At 44.8% G+C, this 25001-nt stretch overlaps 1 protein-coding gene across 1 annotated transcript in view; it reads right to left on the bottom strand.

The window, feature by feature from the left end:
• The window catches only part of NHSL1 (NHS like 1), a 97688-nt gene extending 75843 nt beyond the window's left edge, over positions 1 to 21845 (bottom strand). Inside the window, exon 1 of the mRNA XM_032184303.1 lies at positions 21641 to 21845. Coding sequence (XP_032040194.1) covers positions 21641 to 21845 — 205 coding nt within the window. The remainder of the gene's footprint in view (positions 1 to 21640) is intronic.
• Positions 21846 to 25001: the final 3156 nt, after the last annotated feature.

The following is a 25001-nucleotide window of genomic DNA, read 5'->3' as shown; positions in this document are numbered from 1 at the left end:
GTTTGAGCAGGTAAAATAGTCCAGCTCCCCGCCCCTCCACCTCACCCCCTTACTTAAGTATATCCTTGGCTTCAATCCTGCCAAGGATTGTTGCTGCCACCTAGAAATCAGCCCACAGCAGCACACAGGAACAGAGTTTCATAAAATGAAACTTCATGGCACAGAAAAGTGTTGTTTTCAAACCTTCAGAAGGCAATGAAGAAACCAAGACAATTTGATGGCTTTCTTTCACCTTTTTTAAAATTGCTTTTCCAAAATTCTCGAAATGTAGCAGTATAAACAGAAATGCAAAATAATAATAATTTCTAAAATTCTAATTAAGGTACTAAGCACATACTACCAGTTGTAATTCCACAAGCTTCATCACTCCACACACATTCCCAGTTCTCCTTCCCTCCCTCCCTCCCTTTCTCCCTCCCTTCCTCTCAGCGTGCTGCCAGGAGTGAAGCTTAAAACCAACTTTCATCCTTCTTCCTTTGGTGTCTCCATGAGCTGCCTGTTTTCCAGCAGGCACCTGGCTTGCATGGGGAAGGACAGCTATCCACAGGCTGCTGCTGCTCAAGTGATGCCTCCTGGTTGCCAGCAGCTACAAAAACCTCTTGAATTTACTTGGTGTACGAAAATATGACCAAAAGCATACTGATGGATTTAAATGAGAATGGGGATGGATTAAAAAATTGGAAAGGGGCCAGGGTGCTGTGCTGGAAAGAGAGTTTTAACAGATCTCTGCACTAGGAGGATTCCCAGGACAAGAAAGACCTTGTAACAGGCAGCCTACAGAAAGACACTGCAGTGTCTTGCCACATGTGTAACTACAGCACATCACAGGTAAAGGGCAAGGGAGAAACTGGTGGGTGTCAGCCAGGTTTGAGGTCCCTGTGAGAGCCGGCAATCTGTAAAATACAACTCCTAAGGAAGGCAGAGTGCACCCAGTGCTAGAGTAAGAGAGGAGAAGCCCATTGGGCCCGATCAGCCGGAGCTGGCAGGATTTCTGCCTCAGCAGCACCTGCAGCTCCGTGTGAGGGGAGTGCCCGCACACCTGCCAGCCAGTTCAATGCCAGCGGGGCCTAGCTCCCCGCCTGGCCTCCAGTGCAGCAGAACAACACCAAGATGCCACGATTAAGCACATGAGGAGATCATTATTCCTGGCCCTCACATCCCCAGACCTCCAGGTAGCTGAACGACCTCTGCCACAGACCCCACTTACGGGCTCTACAAATTCTAACTTACACTTTACCCAAAGTTATCAAGATCCATCTTAAAAACACTTCTTTGTCCACATTATCCTGTTTGGAAGTCTGTTCCACAACTTCCCTCCTCAGATGGTTTGGGACCTTTTAATGTCTGACTTCAATTAATCCAGAAGTCACTCATAACCATTCATCTTGTGCCAACACGGGCCTTTAACTTGAGCAGGTTTCCTCCCTCCTTGTGATATTTACCTTCCAAGCTACCAGCTAGACTAAATAAGACCTGTGTTTGTAATCCCTCTGCATCAGACAAGCAATTAAGCTTAAAATATTTTCAAATCTGAAGGTCCAGATAAGTTACACAAGAGCTTTAAGTGCCAGAAACATTTTCTGGATTTTTTAAAATATAGATAGAAAAGAGTGGGATGCTCTAGAGGACTGGAAGTCAGGCAACACTAGGATAGCATTAAAATAAGATGCCTGGGGTAATTATAGACCGTTTCACCAGACATTCACCACAGGCAAGATCACAGCTGTGGCAGGACTTTGAATAAAAGAATTAATAAAATTTCCATCTCTTAATGCCAGGCAACGTGCTTTCCCAGGAAGCAGGTCTCCCATTTGACAAAAGTTTATGGCATTTCCCCAGAAGCAACACCAGTCTTCTGCACAAATGCTGATAGGGGAAAAAAAATGCCAGTGTAGACGAGTGACAAGCATGGGCAGTACGAATCTGGTAATATTATACTTAAACAATGTGAAATCGTTACTAAGCTTAAACCACTGAAAAATGTGGGGAGATATTTATAGGCTCCAAGTATGTGCACGCTCTTTTAAAGACCACTTCAACATGAAATTCTTTCAATACTTCTGTATCCCATCAGCTGCGCACGCTACTTTTTGCTTATGTTTTCATATTCTCTAACCTGCACGCTTTTGCTGTTTAGAATTAACAGAGTTGGCTTCTTGCTGCAACTTGGCAGAAATTCGCTGCCCTCTGCTACTGCAGGGCACAGCAATTGCCATCTGCACTGTGCTCGCCAGTCCCCAGGTGACTGGGGGTGTTAACAGGTATTGCTTGAAAGCAAACGTTAGCAGGTCAAGGAAAGCAGCAAGTGATCTTTCTATGATTCATTTACCATCAGCCCCCCTTCAGGATTGCAGTGTTGTGTCAGTTGTGCAAGCGGTTCTTGTTGCAGTCTGCAAGAAAGTAGGCACGGAGCAAAAAGGCAGGGAATGCATTAAGTGCTCACATGGAAGTAAAACTAGAGGCAGAGAAAAAGTTATGTGTTAATTATCTGTTTGTGACAGTAGACAAGTCAATTTTCAAAGAGTCTTAAAGACTGAACAACAACACCTGAATAAACCAACGGATCACGAGCATCAAGTATTTCTGTGTGTTTACACCAGGCTGTTTAAAAAACACAAGCTGCAGTCACCTACCGAAAGCCAGGCACGTACAGAAGCCTCTCCTGACCTCCACATTTCCAATTATCAGCTAAAGGTCTGCTGAAGGGGAGGTTCAATACTAACTGCTTTCACATCCAAATCCATGCAGCTCGCGTTGTCTCCATGCCAATTTAGCATGAGTTTCCCCCTGCATAGCAGGGCAAAAGACCCATGTGCCCTGAGGAGGGCTGGCATGCCTACTAGAGGAGATTTTTATCTAATGCCTGATTATATTCTGCCCTGCTTCACCCACTGCCATCAGTGTTCTTAAAAATTTAACGGAAAAAATACATGCCCACACCCTGTTCTGTTACCAAAAAAGGAAAAAAACACAAACACACCAAACAAAAGGCATTCATTTGGTGGGGTCTGAGCCTGTGCCATTTGGTGGCCTCTGTCAGGGCAGTCAAATAAGGCAGCCCAAAGGAGTGTAACAACATGCTTACATTTGGTGAACAAATGTATTTACGGGCAATCTCCAAATAATGGAAATGAGAGCTGGGGAACGCAGCTCTCCCCAAGGGGTTGTCACAGCAGGTATGACACAGGGCTGGGCACAGACCCAGAAAAAAAGTGGCAGAGAAGGTGTGGGCACTGCCTCAGTGCTCTGCCACCTTGGAAACTCACTTCACTCTTACATACGCTGCCCTCCTTCCAGTGTGTTCCCTTCCTGAAGGGAAAAAATAGAAGTACGCGGGGATCTGCAACACGTCGGAGCACCTGAGCAACTTCAGTGAGGATTTAATTATCTAAACCTATAATCTTCCTTTCGTTATGCTCCATTTCATTCTGCAGTTCCAGGCACGGTTAGAAGTACGTCCTATTCATTGCTCTCTGATATGAGGAGGACAGACCCACGGCAGATGCTGTGAACATGCTTAGCTACGTATGTATCTCTTCACCTCTACATCTCTCCTTCCTTCTGCATGGGGTAATAAAGTTCTTGCTTAATCGACAAAAACTCCAAACTTCAAGCAATCTTAAACACTCAAATCTCTTCAGTATCAAAGCAACAATTGGTTTGTTTGCTCAGCACGTGAATACGCCACGTCTGACAGACCTCTCTAGCTGTGCCTTGCCATGTCAGGAATTCACACAGATGTAATTGTTAAGACCAAGCTATGTGAAGACTTCCCCTTGGTGGCAGGCCTCAGCTGCATCACAGATGCACCAGGCAGTGATCGGCTTGGACGGGGACAGGAAAAGAAGTGGCAAAGAAAACAGCTTGGAACAAGCACAGCAGGAAGAACTTGTGAAATACCGGAGAAGCAAAGAACAACAGCAGGGCTCTTCTTTCAGAAGCAGGCTTACTAACTCCAACAGTCCCGTGCTTGAGATTTAATTCTGATTTGCCTCTATTAATTCTGTGTTTCTTCAAATTGCTTTTAGAATTACAGATGAGAAACATCCTCAAAGTTACTTACACTATTAAAATAACGCATACGACATTAAAAAAAAAAAAAACAACCACAAAAAGAATGGGTCTGACTCACAAGCCCAATTGTGATAGCACAGAAGTGAGACGGGAATAAAAAAAAACTGAAATGAAGTCAGAGGAACAAATACCACACAATCAATCAGCTGCTTTCTTAGGCTTAAACCAAACACTAAATTCTGCAAAGGATCTTCAATTTGACAGATTACTCCATTTAGATTACTGCAAGTCCCCTCCCTCACTTTGGCTTGCTGTTATATGAAAGAATTAAAACTTTAAGCAGAAAGAAATAAAAAAAAAAGAAAGCAACTTGTACACATTTTGGCTTGCCCAGTTCAACTTGGAAAATGCATTTGTTTAAAAACATCAGAGAAAATCTGTTTCTGATTTCAAACATTGGATATTTTATGAGAACATTGCCAAGAAAAGAATCCAAGGAATGTCCTTACATGCACAGAACACAAGAGACAACTGGTGAGCAGTCCTGTGATCTTTAAAAAAAAATCAAAAATAAAAAAAATCTGCATTTCTACCATGGATCCCTTCTCTAGGGAACAAGCAGCACATGCCTGGGATTTTTCATGGATAGCTTCTATCATAACTTCTTGCTATTATTAGTATAAAAGACTTCCCTCTCAAATCCACAGCTGTAAGACAAGCAAGGATGGAAAATACTTCCCAAGTGCAGGCAAGCAGTAAGCACATATGCTTGCTTTACAGCGTTTTCTTGGCACCCTTCGCCTTCAACAAAAACTATGACCCAAAGAGAAACTCTAGGCAAATATTACAGAAACATGATCTCATTTTTCAGCTCATGCCAATGAACCAAGGCTCACGACCCTTTTAGGAATTAATTCTTTTGGGAGAAAACGCGTTTAATTCATCCATTCGTACGTCTCCAACTCCAAACAGCCCTAACCATCACGCCGCATCGCCTCTTCTGAGGATGCCCAGCTCTGAACAAGCCCCGAGGTGGCTTGAGCTGCTCATGGCCAGGGGAGCCCAGGGCTGTGCTGAAGAACTGGGTGCTGCTGGCATGAGGGTGCAGCACTGGGGCCACCCCAGCACCCAGCGCAGGAGGGCTCGGGTCACCCTGCCAGCCAGGAGGAGCTGAGATGCTAGGTGTGTGTGGGCAGAGGGCCAGGCCCCTAAACCTACATGGAGCCCTGGTTTTAGAGCAGGGATCTAATCACTGATCCTATGCATGCCGACCACATCCACACCCACCTAATACACCTCAAACTCAGTCCCTAAACAAACTTGGTGCCCATCGTTTGTCGTATCAAGGCTGCTCATCACAATCAGACTGAGAAAACAACGTGGGAGTCAGGGCAGCATGTAAACAACCGCACCACTTCTCCCAGAGCCCTCAGAGCCTAAACAAAAACAGTATCTGAGAGACAGACCTGGTGTGCAGTTTCAAAGCCAAACAAATCCTCCTCCTCAGTAAAAGGACAGGGGCAAAACAACTTCTCTCCATTGCACATTAAGGTTAACAGGAAGAAATCAGTGATAACGCCTTAGCTGATTATTTCAGGATCGTGATTTTCAAAACCATGTTAATAATGTAATACACAATAATTGCTGCTTCTAAAGGTAGGGAAAAGTCTACTACAACCTCATAAAACAGTGCACAGCACAGTGGCTTAGAGAAAATGCTATGTAAGAGCATGCAAATAGGAAAAAAGTAAAACATGGCAATCACAATATATTGTTATCCAACAAAACTCTCCAGTACCTTCACTGTTTTGAAGCACAGCCCTAAGATGGGCCTTTGCACCTGGAAACTGGCAACTTATCCAGAAATGCAGTCTGAAAAATTTAAAAGCAGTCTTCCCATACATTAAATCTGAGATTTAGAAAAAAGCAAGCATAGTTCATTTTTATCATGTACCTTTCTGTACAAAGTCATCTGCTAAACATCTCTGAAAACTTTACTCCTTGGTTCATTTTCTGTCAGGTGCTCTAGATCAGAGAAGACTAAGTCTTATTAGCTGCCTAGCTGCCCAACTCCCTTGAAAAAGTTTCACCTATTATACTCTTTATTTAAACAATAACTTCTATTCTGCATCTCTATGTTAATGCTCTAAAAAAGCTTCAGTTGTCACCGTTTCTAAACTCCAGTAATCCACTGAACTGTGTCATGAACTGCAAACCTCTTGCTCTGCAGGTAAAATATTTAAAATAGAGGTGTTTTGTTTTGTCTGTGGGTTTGCTGGTGATTTTTTTATTATTTTGTACACAGTAGCAATTTCATTTAAGATAAACTGATACACAGCAAAATTGCGTCATTAAATTAATCAAGGTTTTGTCTAGATTCCCTGACTGATTGACTAGCAATTGATTCATTAGTGTAAAATTTGCAGGAAAGGAACTTTATTTCTGCTTTTTAATTAATGATTGGCAAGTGTACCAAGGCCCTTCATGGGGATTTTTCACAAATAAAAGACATTGGTAGAGTGAAAATAGCTAACATTTCGAAGCAACTTAGAGAGAAGAGCGGAAGCTTCTGAGCAAGGGTTGATACACACTCAAGTACTTAACTTAATTGCTATCTTTTTACAGGGAAAGGACATTTTTTACCACTCCTAACCCCTTCCTTACAACAGCTCTCTGCTGTCACCTTTCAACAAAGGCTTCTTGCTTTCTTCAGTAATAAAAGGAGAGCGGCACTAACACGGATTTTGAATGAAAACAGAAGTACAGATGTTAAACAAAAATAATGAGCTTTTCTCAGTCTATTCAGAACCACATTCTCAGGAAGTCCAATTAAACAAAATAAGCATCTCCCTTCTGCCTTGGGCATGCAAACTCTTGTCCCTGTGCTATGGCTGTGCAGCATGTCTGACCCAGCAGAGCAGCAGGGGTTTCCATCAGGCATCCGCACCGCTGCAGCACCACTCCCTACTCCTCTCCAGGCTCTCTGCTGAGGCCCACGAGTGGGGCCATGGCTGGGCCGCCACAGGGCCCTCCCTGCTCTGTGCAGGAGCCACCACAGAAGTCCCTGCGATGCAAAGCTCGCCCTTTTGTCTGCCGTGCACCATCCTGCAGGATTCAATGCAGGGCCGCGATGTCCCACACCCTGCACGCAGGAACAAAAGCAGCGATAAATCTGCACTAGCACATCGCCAAACAAAACCCTCCGGCCGCGCAGCCCCTCACCTCTTGGGTAGAACATCCCACAACAGTCCCATCCCCGGTGCACGCTGCCTGCAGAGGGAAGGCGGCTTAGGACCAGCAAGGAAAAGGCTCCCGGTCCTATCCAGTGGGGCCCAGCAGGACCGGGCCCCAGCGCATCGTGTTGTTGCGGTGTCGCTGCTGCGGGCCCTGAGTGGTCTGTGCTGTGCTTTTGCATACAGCTTATTTCTGCACAGGACACCTATAGGAAGACAAGCACTCAACTTCGTATTTTATTTTTATAAGGGTCACAAGCAGCTGCCACCAGCTCCATTGCTTACTGGTGATATTTGGGTCTGTACGCAGCGCACTAAGTTAACGTGGTGTTGACCAACTGCTGTAGGGCCTGGCCCTAAACAGCAAAGAAACAGAGGAACTAGGGAGCATTCCCTAAGGTAGGGCTCAAGGCAACCTCCCTTACTAACAACTGAGAATTGCAGCTCTCTCCAAATGCATTAGTTGTCCTGAAATTCTTCATGTAAAGCCAAATTGTGATAAAAAACACATGTAAACACATTATCTTTGGGCAGAGCTCTAGAAATAAATAAATAAAATGGTCCAAACACCTCAAAAGCAGTAGTTTAGGCCACAGATGACAAAGCAGCACTAATAAGATGCCAAGTACCATTAGCCATGCTTAGATCTTAAATATCACATTTCAGGGATCTGTCACCATGTAAGAGAAGTTGCTTCATTTTAGAGCAGGCTAAGAGCAGACTGCTGTGGCTGAGATGTGGAGACATTACAGTGGAACAGCCCCAAATCCAGTTTTTATACAGCTTAGCCTGCCTTTTTTTTAACTCCTGATTGAAAGAGTACTTTCTAATTTCAAGATTTCCTTATGCTATTTCCTTATGCTGTAAGAAACAAAAGGCCCTTTCTTCTTAACTCCTTTTTCTGGTGTTCCAAGCACACACGCATTGTTTTTGCTGTAATTCTTCAGAAGGCTCCAGGAATACACTTGATAGAGGCCAAATAAACAGAAACATACTGGAGCTGGAGGAAGGTTCCTTGGATACCAGAGGGATTTAAAGGTCCAATCTTGTTAAATCTACTCATTAATTACCTGGAAGAGGAAGTAAGAAGCACATCAGTGGTATTCACAGGGGACTGGGAGCAGCTGTGAACACCCCAGTGGGGACTGAGAAACAACACGGCAGATTCTAGGGGAATCACAAATACGAGCAGAAAAATACTGAAAAGAGACAAAAACAGCAATCAAGCCCACACAGACACGGGGGGGGAAATGTAAATAAAACAAGTCAGAGGATGCCATCTACAGAATAGTGCTGTTGTCTGAGAAATCAGACACAGCCCAGATGCAACTTGGTAGAGAAGTGCTGAAAAGCTTGAGGTTGCTCTGGGCCATAGCACCAGTAGCACATGCTGCTCAGGGCGGGCCTGGGCCAGCATCCCCCCCTCAGGGTGGGCCTGGCTGCAGCAGAGACGCTCTCCAGCAGCCTTTCCCAAGGCAAATTCTGTCCTGTTTGACAACTCCCTCTCTGCCCTCATCAGGAGCCAAGTGGGGAAGCCTAAATGAGATCCCCACCTTCCTGATGTCTGTGGGAAAGAGGGAACTCATCCAAAAAACAAACAAAAAAACAACCAAGAGAACAAAATTAAAAGAAAAAAAAAATCAAACAAGGAAAGCCTGAGCTACCAAGCATGGGGTCTTTTGAAGTGCCTCTACTGTCCCATAGGATGTCAGTCATGGGGTCAGAGAAACAGCAAGGAAGAAAGAGCTTGCCTTTAAAGCCACTGGTTGGGGATCAACTTAGCTTCTATCCGCATTCCCAGTGCGCTCCCATAGCTTATCCAGTGATGGTTTAAGGCAAAGCACATGTGCTGCTGAGGAACTACAAAGCACAACCACCTAATTTTTGCACCGATGCCTCTAAATGAGAGCTGCCATGGTGGCCACATGCAGAACAGGTCCAGCTGATGGGGGGTTGTATCAGTGGATGTGTAACCCATGTAAAATGTTGGTTTATGTGGGTGCTCTGGGAGCCCCCAAGGGAGAGGGGAGCTCTGGAAATAGGGATGCATGTTTTCCATCTCCCAAACACCCCAGGTAGTTAGACTTGCCAAGGAACAGCCTACACAACCTGAGGGGTCTGGATGCTCTCTGGCACCTGTGACATTTGCAGGACCTCACACCTGGTCCCGAGCCCCATCAGGAAACTGGTTCTCTGACCGCCCACCCTGCGATGTGCTGTGTGTGACACTAAGCAGCCAGGCTTCCCCTTGTACTGGGGTGCTGAACTCTATGGAAATAATATACAAATGCCTTCCAAGAGGCAAATTACAAAGTATAACTGGCTGAATACAGCACCATGTGTCAAGCTGAATAGGAAGAGAGAGCTGCAAGTGTGAAATGGTGCCTCTGGGAATGAGTGCCCACCACACCTACCACATCAGGGCAGAAGCAGAGGAGGTGATGCCAACTGCTGTGGCCACCTCTCATGAGGACACTGCTCCTGCTAACTGGATGCTAAACACACTGGTTTGATAGAGCAGACCATGACTGACACATGGAGAATTACGCTATTCCCCATACATAACCATGTTTTATAAGGGCTGGTAATGGTCATCTGAAAAGTTTTAATCACATGAAGTGGGGAGGTTTGACACATCAAAACACGTCTTCCTTGCTCTCAAGTCAAACTTAGTTAAAAATATGTATGTACTCGCAGCATTTGGTGCTACTAATGATCGCACCATTAAAACGAGCACGGAAGAAAGCGCAGATGTCTGCCCAACTCAGGGTAAAAGGATCAGGACTTGGGCACTTTCTGTCTTGCTTCACGTGTTGCTGTACCGCAAAAGCACATCCCAGTGTGACCGCCAGCCAGCAGGGCTGTTGGGGCGTCTAATTAAACACTTTTTCCTTTCAAACCAAAGTGGTCTGTGGAGACCTATGTTTCTGATACCCTGGATGGGCGCCAACTCTTGAAAGAGGTTTTCTAAAGCCTGAATCACTCTGACACATTTCCCTTTCAAACTGTGCGTAAAGCACACAAACAAAAAGCCCTGAAAAATTATCCAAAGAAAACAGATAGAGTAAAAATACAATTTTTGACTGTCACAGTCCCACACCGCTTGTCTCCAGACAGCCCCAGCACTAAGAAAAGCCAGACCCTGAGCCTACCAGGCGTGGTGGCCACATTGGTGATAAGAGGGGCGAGATAAAGAAGGTCAGCACCAGGATATGCTTAAAGGGACAGCATCAACTCGGACACCGAGCACTGGCTGAAAATCTATTAGCTATTATTTTGGTAACTAGCACTGAACCTTCTCCTAACTGCGAAGCAAGAGAAAATATTTTGCTATTCTCTCTTGCACTTGATATGATTGTATTACCAGTTCCACTCGAGGAATTTTTCACTGGTTAGGGTGGAGTTTCCTCACACAGTGAGGGAGCAAAGAAATATTTTAAAAATTATTATGGACGATGAAATTGGTTTGGAGAAGGTCACAGCAGACCTGGCAAGACAAACGGCTCGTTCAGATGATGAGGCTGAAAGTCTGTCCTTCCAAGCAGAATCCACCGTGAGTAATTAGAGTAACTCCATCGATCTGTTTCAACTAACTCAAACTGATAAACATTTGCCCATAATTAAAATTATTTCTAAAACAACCTTTTTCCAATAAAACCTCTGAAACCACTTCAAATTGTTTTCTTAGAGAATTAAGCCTAAAGTGCCATCATCTTACCTGAAGGAGGCATCTAGTTCCACTTCATATCTCCATTCAGGAGCCAAATTAAAATTCTTTATTTATCTATCTGTTTGCTTCATCAAAAGCAGCTTTTTAAAAGACAGCTTTATTTTTATTCCTATAATGGCTATAGCTATACTGGCAGAGTTTTCACTTAGATATTACAGACAGCATTTATGAAATTGTGTTATGGTTTCTGCCTATTACAAACAAAAAGTTCTTCTGTAAAAAAAAAAACAAAAAAAACAAAAAAAAAAAAAAAAAAAAACAGGAATTCCTGCAGGTGCAAAGTGTTTGGCATTAAAACCGATAAAATGAATGATTTTCAGAAAGGGCTATCTTCTGCCTTAAGTGAGGAAGAAAACAAACAAAATGAAGTCATGAATTAGTTTGCCTTATCTTTTGTTTGCCTTACTCTTCAGACCAAGGGCACGGAAAGGACAAAATCTTTGTAAGAGTTGCTGCAGGTCAAGAAAGGCATCCGCAACCAACTTCTCTAAATTCATTCAGGAATTTATTTGCCACAGAAGGTGAACAAAGAGGACAAAATGTATAAAGGCTCCCTGTAGGAACAAAGAGAAAACTAGTTGTACTGAAACTGACAGTCCTAAATTTTGAGAGGCAAGAGTAGAAATTCTGACGAAAAAGCCTGGAAAAACAACAGGCAATCCCATTACTTCAATGTGCTGTTAAAGGATCTACTTTAAAATTGACAACAATATATAATTATTTTTTTCAAACTTGTGTGTTAAATTATCTTTGATTAATTGATGCAACAGAGCTTTGTCAATTGTATTTGCTTTTAAAATGAAACAAAAAGAAAAATCCCCAGGCACCTTCGTTTGCCCACTCATCTGTGCATGGCTCCAGCAATACCCCACGGGGTACCATGATTTCACGTGGGTTGCTCCTTCAGACCAACAGGGCATTTCACCAGGGCTGCTGAAGAATGCTCTGAGGTACTGGGAATATCAAAACCAAGGGTGGCAAGAAAGGCACCTGGAATTACTGCGCTATCATCCTCTTCGTAGGCTAGAAGGCAAATTGCACTTTAAGAGGTCAGAGCAACAAAGGCAACTGTACCCTTCTGCAGTCTCTCCAGGAGGAGCAGAGCCGAACAGGCTGCCCCCCTCAATAGGCACAATTATGACACGAGGTAATCAAACACAGAACAATCATCCTAAGCTCCCCAAGGCTGTCACACAGAGGACAAACATGAGGAAACAAACAGAAATACCAGTTTCTCTTCTGGTCTGGGGAGTACGACTGTGCAGGCAAACCATCAGAACTGGCTGGGAGCAATTTTCATTCACGTGGTCAAAAACACTCACCAAATGAACCACAAACAGTCCTCTGAACTGAATTAAGCTTTATTAGGTCTGCAGTACTTTAAGCCATTCTCTTTTGGGACACCCAAGTCCTTGAATACAAACGTAAAAGTATTTGCACTTGACACTCACTGTCCTTGGGCTGCAAACTGGGCCAGAGCCTTCACCAGGGGCTGTGCACAGGGGGGGATGCAGCAGCAGTTTGTAGGTTATTACAGCTCTGAAGTGGGAAATACTCCTGCATCTGCCCGTTCCAGCTCTTTCCAAGCTTTCTCCCAGGCATTTGCTGTGGCTACCCCCAGGGTAGAAAAGCTCCTGCTTCTTTGTGGAGGCACCAGCACATGTGTGTGAAGTGTCAGCACAGGGCAGGGAGAACGAAATGAGCTACTTCTCGTTTGACCTGATTAATTTAATGGGTTTGCTGCCTTCCACTCAGTCCCAGCTGAATTACAGCCTACCAGCGGTGGTGGAGGAGCTGCAGTCCGCTCGGTGTAGGCTCAGCTCACCGTGTCAGCCAGCCACAGCCCTTGCAACGGAGCAGTGCCATGTGTGCACTGGTTCCTGCCGAGCACAGTGAGCCTCTCCCTTGGCAAAAGCGGGCTGATTTGGCCACAAGTCGAACGTGTAATTTCATACGTGGTTCTGCCACCACACATCACAGTTACCTCACTTCCATTCTGAAACGAATACACTGTATTGATCATATAGGGCGTCACATGCCTCATTCCAGGTTAACAAAATTGAGCTAACAACCCCTGGATGGAAGTTTCCATGTAGCATACACTACGCTGTACTCAGGCACCCTCACTCCTCAGCTGTTTGGCACTGTTGATGACAACAGAGGAAAGCAGATTTAAAAGAATCAATGGAAATTGCAAGCAAGTACAAACAGATTTCACTTTCTACAAGGCAACAGCCTCTACTATTCATTGGCTTCTGTACCTGTTTCAAGCACTGAAATTAGGCATGACTGACTGAATCCACGAGCCTGTTTTTTCTATAGCTCCCTCTTTAACTAATACAGTCAACTTGGGAGCTGCCTACGAGAGAGCGATTTGGAGTATTCAGAGTTCAGGGATTCAGCCACATCTCTGCCTCCCCCTCTCCCTCCCAATACGCAGGCACAGCAGTGCACACACACTTTCCTAACTTTGTCAGAAGCCTTCTACTCAGTTCTCACATCTTTTCATTTTGGGTGATGCACCCGCAAACGACACACTGGCTGAAACGCATTTAATTCGCAGCTCACCGCTCCCCTTGGTGCGCTGCAAGTTCCTGGAGACTCAATGTCCAGGGAAACCATCTGCTTCAGGAAGGTGCAGTGCCAAGTAGAAGCTGCCTCACCATATGTAAGGGAAGCTCCAGAAGGAGCAGAGGGTGTACATATTAATTACCTCCCTTTGGGATGGAAAATATGCCACGCTCTTAGGTGTCCAATGTACATGCTCACACTGGAAATACACCTTGCGTAGACATCACAAGCACCTCAGCCTTGCATTTTAACAGCTGTCTTGAGCTCTGGCTTTGGAGCAGCAAGCTACACGTGAGGTTATAGTGCAGTTTCCATTTCAATTCACCAGAAAGAGACAAGAGTTTTCAAGCTACAAGTGGGAAAAAAAAGGCTTGTAAATAAATTAAATTAATTAAATGTCAGCAAAAAAAAAAAAGCAGATGAATGGATGACTGGATGGAAAATCTAGAGCTTAATTAGCTTTATTTTTATTGAAATTCTGCAGACAAAAGACAAGAAATAAACATATTTCACAGTTTAAATTACAAGCTGTCAAATCCCTTTTTCAGAAGTTCCAAATACTGTACGAGAAACTAAATACACTCTTGCAAATTTCATTAGCTTCAGTCATTAAAAACATTCTTAACTTTCAAACTCGCTTTTTTTTCATTTGTAATACAAACTGGGAAAGAAAAAAACAAAAGGAGCTATAATATTTACAAAGTCCTGCCAGAATGGTGAGCTATGACCACTCCAAAGACAGACGCCCTCTGTTTTAGGGGACAATCCATGAGCAGCTGGCTAACAACTGCATGGAAACAGCAATTTTTGTATATGCTATTACTTTATTAGCAGGGAGTAGGAAAGCGCGTACAGTGCATTGTCTCAGCTCAAACACGGCATACAACACCTGGAAACATCCAGCCTGCTTTATACGATACAGAGAGCTCAGAGAAAAATGTGAATGTTGGGAGACATCAGTTTTGCCCCTCTCCTGAGAGGGAAGCATTTGCCCAAATTTTTCAGCCTAAGGATTAGCTGGATTTAAGAGAGAACTAGAGGTGTCCTGGGAACAAAACAAAAGCTGTATGTGAATCATGAAACACAACTTGAAACCATTCCTAAAGCTCAAAACCCATACAATTAGAAGGAAAACCTTGGCACCCTGTTCATTTCTTCATCCCTGCAAAGAAGCTAGCAAATGATACGCTCTTCTGAGAGGTGCACTGCTCTGCCTACTGTGCTAATCTGAACGTCACGTAAAGCTGAACTGCAGGATAAATTGGGCTGTGATGTCCTTTTAACTTCGGAAATGCCTTAAGTCAGGTGTTACTTAACTTGCCCGATTTGCATTTCCCAAGATTGTGGTCTTCTCCAGGGACCAACCAAGAAAACTCTTAGTGGAGCTACTCTGCAAGTGAAATTCAGGAGATAAACGCAGACAGTGTCACTTCAAAGGTGAAGATACGGCTCCATAATAACAGGTGTCAGCAAGCAAACACCTGAATGAGCAGCACAGAGCTGCCCAGAAGGAGCTAGGATCTGCCCTGGGAGCCGCAGCCAGCAGAGCTTCAGCCCTTACCTACCCTTCACCTACCAAAAGCACACTGAGACAACAGCTCCAAAATGCTGATTCCCTACAATAACTCAGTGCAAGCGTGTTCTTCCCAGCTCTTTCATCATAACAAAAAAATTCCACAGTCTCCTAGGAGATTAAGACCCTTCAGCAACATAAACTTACGTTAGTAAGAGGTTACGGCTCTTGGAGCAGACAGCACGCAGACAGCGAAAGCAGCCACAGGTATTTGCAGAGTCTGCTCTGAAACCTGCTTCAACAGAGGCTGCAGCTCACCACTCACCGTGTCCTGGAGAGGAACAGGTCCACGGCACCCCAGCCCACAGAGGGAAGGATGGCAGTACCTGATAAAGGTCACAGCCACCTATTTTTTCTCATTTCAATTTTCACCTGAAAGGTTTTGATTGGATGACAAAGAGCAATTATAATTATTTTATTGGATAAAAGATATTTGTGGAATAAAACTAGCAAGGGACTGAAATTTGGGAAGATTTTATGAAACAAATAGCAATGACAGACAAATCTACATTTTTTTTCATAAAACAAAAGTAGAGAAGTACATCTGAACCAATGATTCCGTGACACATATCAACTTTACTTACCTGAACTTAATGTTTCTGTAGCTTACAAATTTTTGTTCAGCAAACCCACTTTCAGAGTCCCACGTTTGGCCATGTTTACCAGAAGACGCGGGAAAGAAGGACAAGTTTGGATTAAATTTGCAATTAAGTGCAAACATCCAGAAGTCGCTACTTGGAGCTGCAGTTAAGTGCAGTATTTTCAAATAGCTCCAGCTGTTCCACCAGCACGAAAAGTTTTGATTGCCACTGTACAGCACTGAAGCTTTAAACAACCCTCTGCTGCTCAACCATACAGTCACACGAGGACAAATAGCACGAGCTGCAGTGACTGCAGCCGTATCTCTGCTCCCAGCTGAGAGCTGCTTCCATAAACGCACGGCATCCAGTGGTGTCAACCACACGGTAATACTAAGATGCAAACCTGACCACGTGGTCAAATTCTTAGAACTGCTGCAAACACATAAATACATCCAATTTTACCTTTGCAAACGGAGCTTACTTTGGAAAGGAACGGGTATGACAAGACAAAAAGGGGCCTTCATATCAAATTGCTAATTTTGTCCACTTAAACCTTTAGATTTCTATACACTTCCTCACACATACAAAAAAAATGTGTGTCTATAAAACATCCGTTTCTTTAGAAAAAAAAAAAAAGCCTTCCACAAAAATGTATATAAAACATGCAGTATGTATTTTGGAGCTAGTCCAGTCGCTGACACAAATGCTTTTTGAGACTTCCATAAATGATTATTTATGAACTTGCCCAAAGCTTGAAGAACTATTTTCACAGACACATGCCCCCCTCCCCCCCCCCCGCTATAAGCCACCACATATTCCTGCACCTACAAACGCCAGCAGCTCCCTTAGGCTTACAGACCTTTATCTATGCATTAACTGACACATTTTCTCCCCCTTGAACACAAATCTTGTGCAAAAAGCATGCAGAAAAAAAGCTCTGTTAAATAAATTTATATTAGAGAAGTATGGATTCAGTAGTCCTGCTTGCAGAGACTTACCAGTTCTTGTTACTCTTGCATCTCATCACTAAGGAAAACGTGATTTTCCACAAAATCACCTCAGCCAAACTGGAATACATAAGAACTGTGTTCACGATTTAAAAACAACATTTTAAAATTCATGTGGACTTTAGAAAAAGACCATCCTGATGCTCTCAAAAGCAAGCTCTGTGCTGAAGTTAGTCGATGTCAGAGCTGTAAATCCTGAAACTACGGGAAGCACTGAAAATGTAAACTCGTCAGTGTTATAAAAATTCAGAGCCTAGAGTCTTGATTGTGCCTCTGGAATTCTAAGGAAAATGTATGCAATATTATCAAACTTATTTGATAGTACCATGTGTCTAAACCAACCACAGATGACACAGACGCAGCTAAAGAACATAATTCTTACTGGCATAACAAGGCAGCACCAATATTGCTGCTGGGTTAGAAGAAAGTCATTGTTACATTTATGGAAATTTAATTCCCCGATAACTGTGACATTCCCAGGCAACACAACGCAGGGGATGGTTAGGAAGCTAACTTACAGTTTGGGTATTTCTAAGGTAAGAGCTGTCATCAGGATGTCAGAATTCCCTCTTATCAGACACGCCACAGTGGCACCAAGGGCTGAACGCACAAGGAGTTACTCATGAATTTAAAGAAATTTTAGCATTAAAAGAAAGTTTGAAGTTTAGACTGGTTTTGGAAAAAAAAAAAAAAAGGGCACTCCAAACACTTTGATGTTAAGACTTGGCCAGCAGACAGCAAACTGCCAGTGGCTGCCACCTTTTGAACTCTGTTTGGATTTTCTTTAAAAAGCCCAGTTACAGGAGAAATGAGATTTCTCTGACTAATGAGTCCAAAGAGGTTTTTCAGGTAGAACAGCCTGCTTGTAAAAAGCAGCCAAGTCTTTTGACTTTCTCGTGGTGCAGAAAGGCTGGAAAGCGACCAAGTGAAGCAGTGGGTGAAAAAACAGAGAAATGAGGAGAGACGGGAGGTGGGGGAGAGGGCTGGAATAGGCACACATGGGTGAAAGTCTCCTTTCCACCCACTGCCGCCTGTGGCAGCCCTAACAGCTACTGGACTTCAAAAACACTTGACCAGAGATCGCAATCCGAAGGAAATCACATGAGAAACAAGGTCTGAGGGTATTTTGGGCTCCAGAGAAACATATCCCCATGGGACTGGGGCAAGGGCAGTGCCATTCACAGATCTCCTGCCCCAGCCAAAGGGAGGAGGGAAAGACATCCAAACTCTGCCAAACTGGGGAAGGCGCTCTGATGCTGAAATGTGACTCATTTTCTGCCAAGTGGAGGTAAATACGTGACTCAGGTGTTATCTCTGTTTGAAGTTAACTTGCTATGTCATACAGCAAATGGGTCTGGGGAAAAAAAAAAACTCCACATGAATGACTTTTGTATACTTCCTTACATCAGAAACACTTCTTCATGTACTCGAGTACCTTCTCTCCAGTTTCAAAGAACAATTCCATCAGTGTTTTTCAATAATGTACTTTTTACAGGAAAAAAAAATGCTGTGAGCTAGTCTGAGGTACTTGGGGGCAGGAGCAACACACTGCTGGGCCCATCTTTACCGCTGGGCCTCTTCCTACACCTACCTCTCCGAAGTGCTAGCAGAAGGAGTAACAGCACAGGTATCTTCTGTGAGGGAAAACAGGTCTTTATCCCTCACAGAGAGAAGTTACCGAGTGCTCACAGAAGTGGCAGCGAGCAGCTACATCACTGAGAGGGTCGGTGTCTGCCACCCCAGAGACTCCCACCAGAGGAGGGTCACAGCCACAACGCCCCCAGGCTCAGGCACCTCCGCACCTCGCCTCACCGACATCTCTCTCCTGGCTGTCAGAGCAGCGTGTGGGTCTGTAACCAGCTGGCTGAGTGCAAACCGGCCCCGGCCACGCTGAATGTATTGTCCTCAGCAGGAAAAATCACACTTGACTGTTGTAAGCAACTTACATTTCTCAAGGTCCTTTGTTTTTTCAACTAAAAACTAAGAAATGTGAGGCGTGACATTTCACCCCATCCGTGCACACACACCCCAGCATAACTAAATATTCTACTACTCCAAAAGGTAAGAGGTTGGACCTAAAAAATGAGGCTAAAGAAGAGAAACACAGGAGTAGCAGTTTGCTCTCATTTCAGAAGTCCACTGGAGAGAAAGAGGGATCGGCGATAAACTGTTCAAACAACAAACCTTTATTTTACTATCACCTTTCACCGTCCCTTTCAGTAACTGCGTTATCAGATGCGGTCTAATTGCTGCTACCGGTTCCACTGCGCTGTTGTGTGGGTTTCAAAAGCGAAGAATGAGGCATCAGAACCTGGCTTTTCTGCCACACAGAGTTCGGCCTGAGTAGGAGGTCAGGATGTGCCCTGTGCCGGTAGTTAGCATTTACTTTTTGTTTCTCTCACTCGTTTTAAACTGACAGATCCAACCAATCTCGCTGCTGGCTACTGTTTGCAAGTCCCAGTTTGCAGCCAATGCAGATTAGCCATTTTGCTGGTGAAATACCAAGCAACACATGCTGCCTTGTGCTTGTCACCTAGCAGCCTCGTGGGAATGCAACATGAGACGGGAAGAGCAATGAAGCAGCAGAAGAATAAGAGGTTTAAAAAGACAGGAAGAGAAACAGCTCAGAAAGAACAACAATTCATTTAATTCCAATTCCTATTAACGCTCCTTCCTTTACACGTACAGTTAGCTAAAGGAAAAGGTAAAAGGTGAACCTGTGATTTGTCAGGCTTCATCAACTTACCCGAGGAAGAACTGGAAGTAAATTTAATCTGATAAATGAAATGTTAATAGTTTTTCAGCTAACTTAACATAAACAATCAGATTTTCTATACAGCACTATTCATCCTCACAGCTTTTTGCTTTTTGCTTCTTTCCAGTCTGCTTTAATCTTAAACCATGTAGATTAACTCAAGCGCTAAAGACAATGCTGTTTTGAGCCCTCATTTTTACAAAGGCTGGCAAGCAGTGATGCAACGGTCCAATGGAGCAAGCTAATTTGCGAACACAAGTATTCATTTATCACACATTGTTTGCCCTTGAACACAGAACCAAGATGACGACTCAGCCAGGTACTGGTACCCAAACCATTCTGACATTGCACAAGCCTGACTTGCAGCACACTGGGCGAAACGCTTGTAGTTTTAATAAGTTTTTCCTGCCAGAATATAACCCAAGCTCCCCTCAGCCCTGGCATCCCCTGCCAGTTTATCAGCTCCTTCCATGCAGAGAACCCCGGTCAGACAGAAGCACGCAGTTGGATTTACGATCTGGACAGACTTTACAAGCCAAGCCACATTGCATGCTATATCCCTGTGCGGGGGAAACGAACTCCACCTGATCTATACCTCCCTCCACCTTCCTTTCAAACACAACACACTGTCATCCCACCAAGAGCAGGCAGGGAGGCTCTCGTAGCTGGCTGCCCAATTACGGAAGGAATTCTGCCCTCCCCCTCCAGCCTGCACAATGGCTTCTTTATGCAAATCACACATACAATAACGCTCTCAGAAAAATTAATACACCATTAATCCACCAGTAAAGCTTCCCTTCCCATCTCTGCCTTGCGGTGTGAGTGCTAGCTAAGGAATGAGAAACTTTCTGGGAGTTATGCAGCAGGACTGATCCGCAGCTTGTCAGCTCCCAAACACACTGGGTGCAGAGCTGATGGTGCTGTACAACACAAACATGCCAACAATTAAAAGTAAAAAATCAGCCACCAGTTGCAAATAAAAGCTCCTACTGCAGGTGTTGTTTGTTTTTGTTTTTGTTTTTTTCCAGCAGTGAAAAGGGTTAAAAAGCGATCTTCAAAGCACAGCTTAAAATCGTCTCCTAGTGTACTGAGAGCAAAGCACAAGTGTATACATCCTGTGTTAGTGTTCCTGCTCCAAACCGTTTACTGAAGCCACAATTTATTCTGACTCAGAACTGAAATTCTGGTCACAAAGCTCCTAACTGCTCCCAGAAGTGAAAAGAAATAAAAACCGCTTTGAAGTTCAAATGTCCTTGGAGAGCCTGCCTGCCCTCACAAAAGTGACCCTATGGCAGAATCGAGCCCGCCTCACACTTCCCATTAGCAACCCAGTGCTGTGGCAGCACTAGAGAAATTGTGAACAAGTTGCTTATAATGAAGTATTTTTAAACACCCACACACGCACGCTGCTCTCTGCCAGCCAGTAAGCGCCCTGGTAGCAATAACTCACCATCGCAGAGGAGCAAAGTTCAGAAATTTATTGTGATTTATGGCAAATGTGAGGCGTGCTTGACAAACCCTACTCCAAAAAATCCAAATAAACACAGCAGCGGCTGTTTGACGTTCCCTGTAAGCTACACTCCATGCTGAGCCTTGCGGGAGTTCCTCGGGAGCTGCCCACCGTCTCTCCTCCTCTCTGCGAAGCAGCTCCCGTTACCGGCCCATCATCACTTTGACTTTGCATGCGGGACCTCTGCTCAATCAGCTCTCATGAAACAAAACACGCTTCAAATTTTCCAGCAGGACCACAAGGCAATCATCCAAAAAGCCACCCAGTGTATTAGAAGAGGAGTCTTAAACAGCTCTTGGTACCACAGAGGGAGAGGAGGGCTTCCTGCAGCACCTGCCCAAAAGATCTGCCACTAGCCACTACCAGCTCCAAGAAGCACAACCCCACCTTACCCCCACAGCCAGTACCCTTATGTCTCCCATGTAGGAAATTAAAGGTTTTTCCAGCTGATTACCATAAGCTTCCAGAGTTTTAACCCGAGAAAAACTTGGCAAGGCAGTGCTATGTCTCGGTTTCGTGCTGCCCTCCTCCTCCTCCTCCTCCCACCCCTCTTGCAGCTCCCAAGCAAGCAGCTCCGGGCTCCCGGCAGGACCTGGACACGGGCACTGACCCGGCACCGGCTGGCAGGCAGCAGTGCCCACGGGGGGGAAAGAAAAAGCGAGTCACCTTTTCTGTGCTGGCTTCTGTAGGTCCAGTTCTCGTCATCCTCGTCTACCTGCTGCACGCACATGGAGGAGAGCTCACCATCGCTGCGAAACAATCTCTTTGTCTGCCTTGACAAGGAGGAGAAATTTATCCAGCTTACGGCACGCGAGAGGGAGCCTGTGTTTTGTTTGAGTTTGAAGGATCTGGAAACACACTCCTTTTTCATTTTCTTTCAAGCCCGCTACTGGCCTCAGCTCCAAACCGATCTTTCTGAAGCTGTTCCCGTCCCCTCTCCCTGTGCTTTTTGTGGGAGGCTAAACAATTTCAAAGCGGCTTCCGTCCAGGTTTCTCCTCGCCGCGCTGAGACCAGCAGCAGTACGGAGGCAGGTCGCCCTGCCAGCGCAGCTCCCCTGAAGCTGCTTTGATACGGCGCTTCGTGAGCTGCCAAAGAAAACAAAGGGGAGAAAAGCAGCAGAAAGTGGCACCTTGCAGCGGCTCAGGCAAGCGTGTAACGGCGGAGCAGAAGACAGCACCGAGGCACGTGTTTCCCCCATTCTCCACTCAACAGCACAAACTGCAGCTCCGCTCTTCTCCCTGGCATCGCTCAGAGGACCAGGCACAATCCAGCCCCCGGCCCCGGTGCATTGGAAACACCCCACGGGCTGACAGGGATCCCACCGGAGCACGGCTCAGCTCGGGGGGGCTCGCAGACCCACCACGCTTCCGACTCCTAATTCCGGCTGCCCTGATCTCCCTGGAGGACAAGCCTGGCCGGGGAGCTCCGGGGAGGCTCTCCGAACAGCAGACGAGGCTGCGTGGCTATCGCTTAGGATTAGAGTGAAATACGATCGGCTTGCTCTCCTAAAAGCACGACCGCAGGAGCAAAACTCCTCCTTTCCTCAGCCAGCAGTGCAAACTTCTGAACCCGGCACGCAGAAATAGAAAAGCACTTGTGCGCCTCTGTGGACTCGGGGAGAGGAAAAATAACACTCTGGGCTTGTAAACTCCACAAGCATCCTGAATGGAGTGCGCTGAAAACATTTGTGCCCCTGTTCCTAGCGGTAACACTAGGAAAAAGAAACAAAAGACAAGTGCATAGACACAAACAAAAACCATGCATGAGGAGACGCTGTCAGAGCCCAGACTCCCACTGGTGTGATTGCTGCTCACAATACAGGTTTCCCAGCTGTGCTCTGGTCTCCCACCTCCTCTTTAAAGCAGCATCTGGCTTTAAAGCCAGACCCCACCAGCAGCTGCCGCGATGCCTCGCCCTGCCCAGCACCTCCACTGCTTCCAGGAGGGAGCAAGCCTGGCAGGGGCCAGGCAGTGTTTTAAAGCTGACAGAAGCTGGCAATACACAGCACATGGGCACCCCGATACCATGTGCTTTGACAGGATTTTTCACCAAGAAACCCACAAGTTTGTATCTTGTGGCAATAGACCTGAATGTATCGGGCACCCAATAAAACCAGTTCAGTGAATCTTGCAGGAGAAGCTGGCATCCAGGAACCAGGAAAAAAAAATAAAAGGTGTTACCTATCTGAAGAATAAACATTAATGCCTTAATTTCCTAATGGCTGATGAAGATGTTAGCACAAGAACTGGAACCTTAAGAAAACAAGGGTAGAGAGTTTCAGCTATCACACTGTCAGCCAGGTTTTTGCTACGGCCGAACACGCCCCGATCCCCTGGCAGATGCTCTGGTGGCCCTCTGGATCCTGCTGCACGGCCTCTTCAAAAACCCTCAAAAACACAGACTTGGGCTTTTTCTGAGAGTTCTGGTTTCTGACTCATAATGAGCGTAAGGTTTAAGCCACTGACTGGGAGGCAAAGAGCTAAGTACTGTATCAGATTTCCCTATGAATCAACCACACACACCAAAGTGACCTTTGGCTCCTCCAGCACAATACAATGGGTTGGCCAACTGTCTTCTGTAAATAATTTAATAGGCTGCATTTAAATTGAGCTCGCCTGGCGAGGTAATGTATATGTACGTACAGTGGCCTTCCAGCACTCCCCGAAGTGGCAGTGCAGTGGGACTGTGCGGGTGGGGAAATGGGAACACACACTGCTAACAACTGCTCTTCTCACCGTGTCATCGCTGATTACTTCATTTTTTGAGGTTTTCTTCCTAAAAAGACATCTCTCTTATGGCTTTTTTGTTTTGTTTTCCTGCTGAGAGAGAGACAAGAGACTTGGGCAGGGTTTTGGGGAGGGGATTTTTTTGTTTGTATACTTTAGACCTTTTGTTGTTTAAAAGAAGATTTTGAGAATGTGGGCTGACAACCCCCCAGACAGACTTTCAACAACTGGAATATACACTTCATCACAGTCCGTGTTCAAATAGGCAGGATTTTGTGTAAAAATTGAAGGTCATGTTTTAAGTCAACTTACTGTTTCTTTTGAGAAAAAGCCATCATTTGGAATTGCCAGTAAACTACCACAGCTATTACTGCCTAAATTATACAGACCCAGACATATAAAAACCCTGGCAGGAACTGCAGGATCACAGGCATCTCCTCTCCAGTGTGCTTCTTAGAAGCAGATTAGAGAAAGCAACAAGAAGGATACCATGTCAGGCTAACCCAAAATGCCAGAGTAAATCCCACAGACCTGCCCAGAGTCTTGGCAGCCATTTAATTTTAAGAATTTTCCTGACCTGTCTGGAGCTCTGGCTTTTTATCATGGTGCTGAGTCACTACCCGATGATGCAAGGGAGAAAACATTGCTTTAGGTGATTGACCATAACATTTCCACTGTTACTGTAAATACAAAGTGGTGCAACACTTGGTTCAGAGTTTGGTATTATTATATTTTGTTGCAGGGAAAAATTATTTGCGATACTGTCATTACCACAAAATGCTTTTTATTCATAGGTGATGAGAAGCTAAGTATTGGTGTACATTGTTGCACAGTTGAATCAAAGTAAATTTGTGATTTACTATTTGCAAAACAATACACACAGAGGCGTTAACACAAATGGAATTACAGGTTAATCCGTGCTTTAATCGGTAGCCAAATGCAAGGCCAATGAGTCGAAAATTTCAGCATCTTACACACTGTAGGGGATTCAATTTAATTTTGCAACACACTTTGCAAAGCCCCTTAACAGAAACAAGATACACATCTAATAAATTTAGATCATTACCCTCCTATTTTCTCCCTTATGAAGTTGTCATGCATGTAAATAGGCTTCATATTTTCCAGGTTACGCGTATCAAGATTAAGGCATTATGTTTGCTTCACTTAATACAAACCCATCTCAGTAATCTCAGTAAAGACCATGGAGTAATCACAGAAGAGGAAAACTAGAGCTGGATGTAGAAATCTAAATTGCTCCTCCTCCCAGCTGTTTGTTGTTGTTGTTGTTTTATTTTTTTTT

This window comes from Aythya fuligula, chromosome 3, assembly GCF_009819795.1.
Source record: "Aythya fuligula isolate bAytFul2 chromosome 3, bAytFul2.pri, whole genome shotgun sequence".
Lineage (NCBI taxonomy): Eukaryota > Metazoa > Chordata > Aves > Anseriformes > Anatidae > Aythya > Aythya fuligula.
This window is presented reverse-complemented; position numbering and strand designations above follow the sequence as displayed.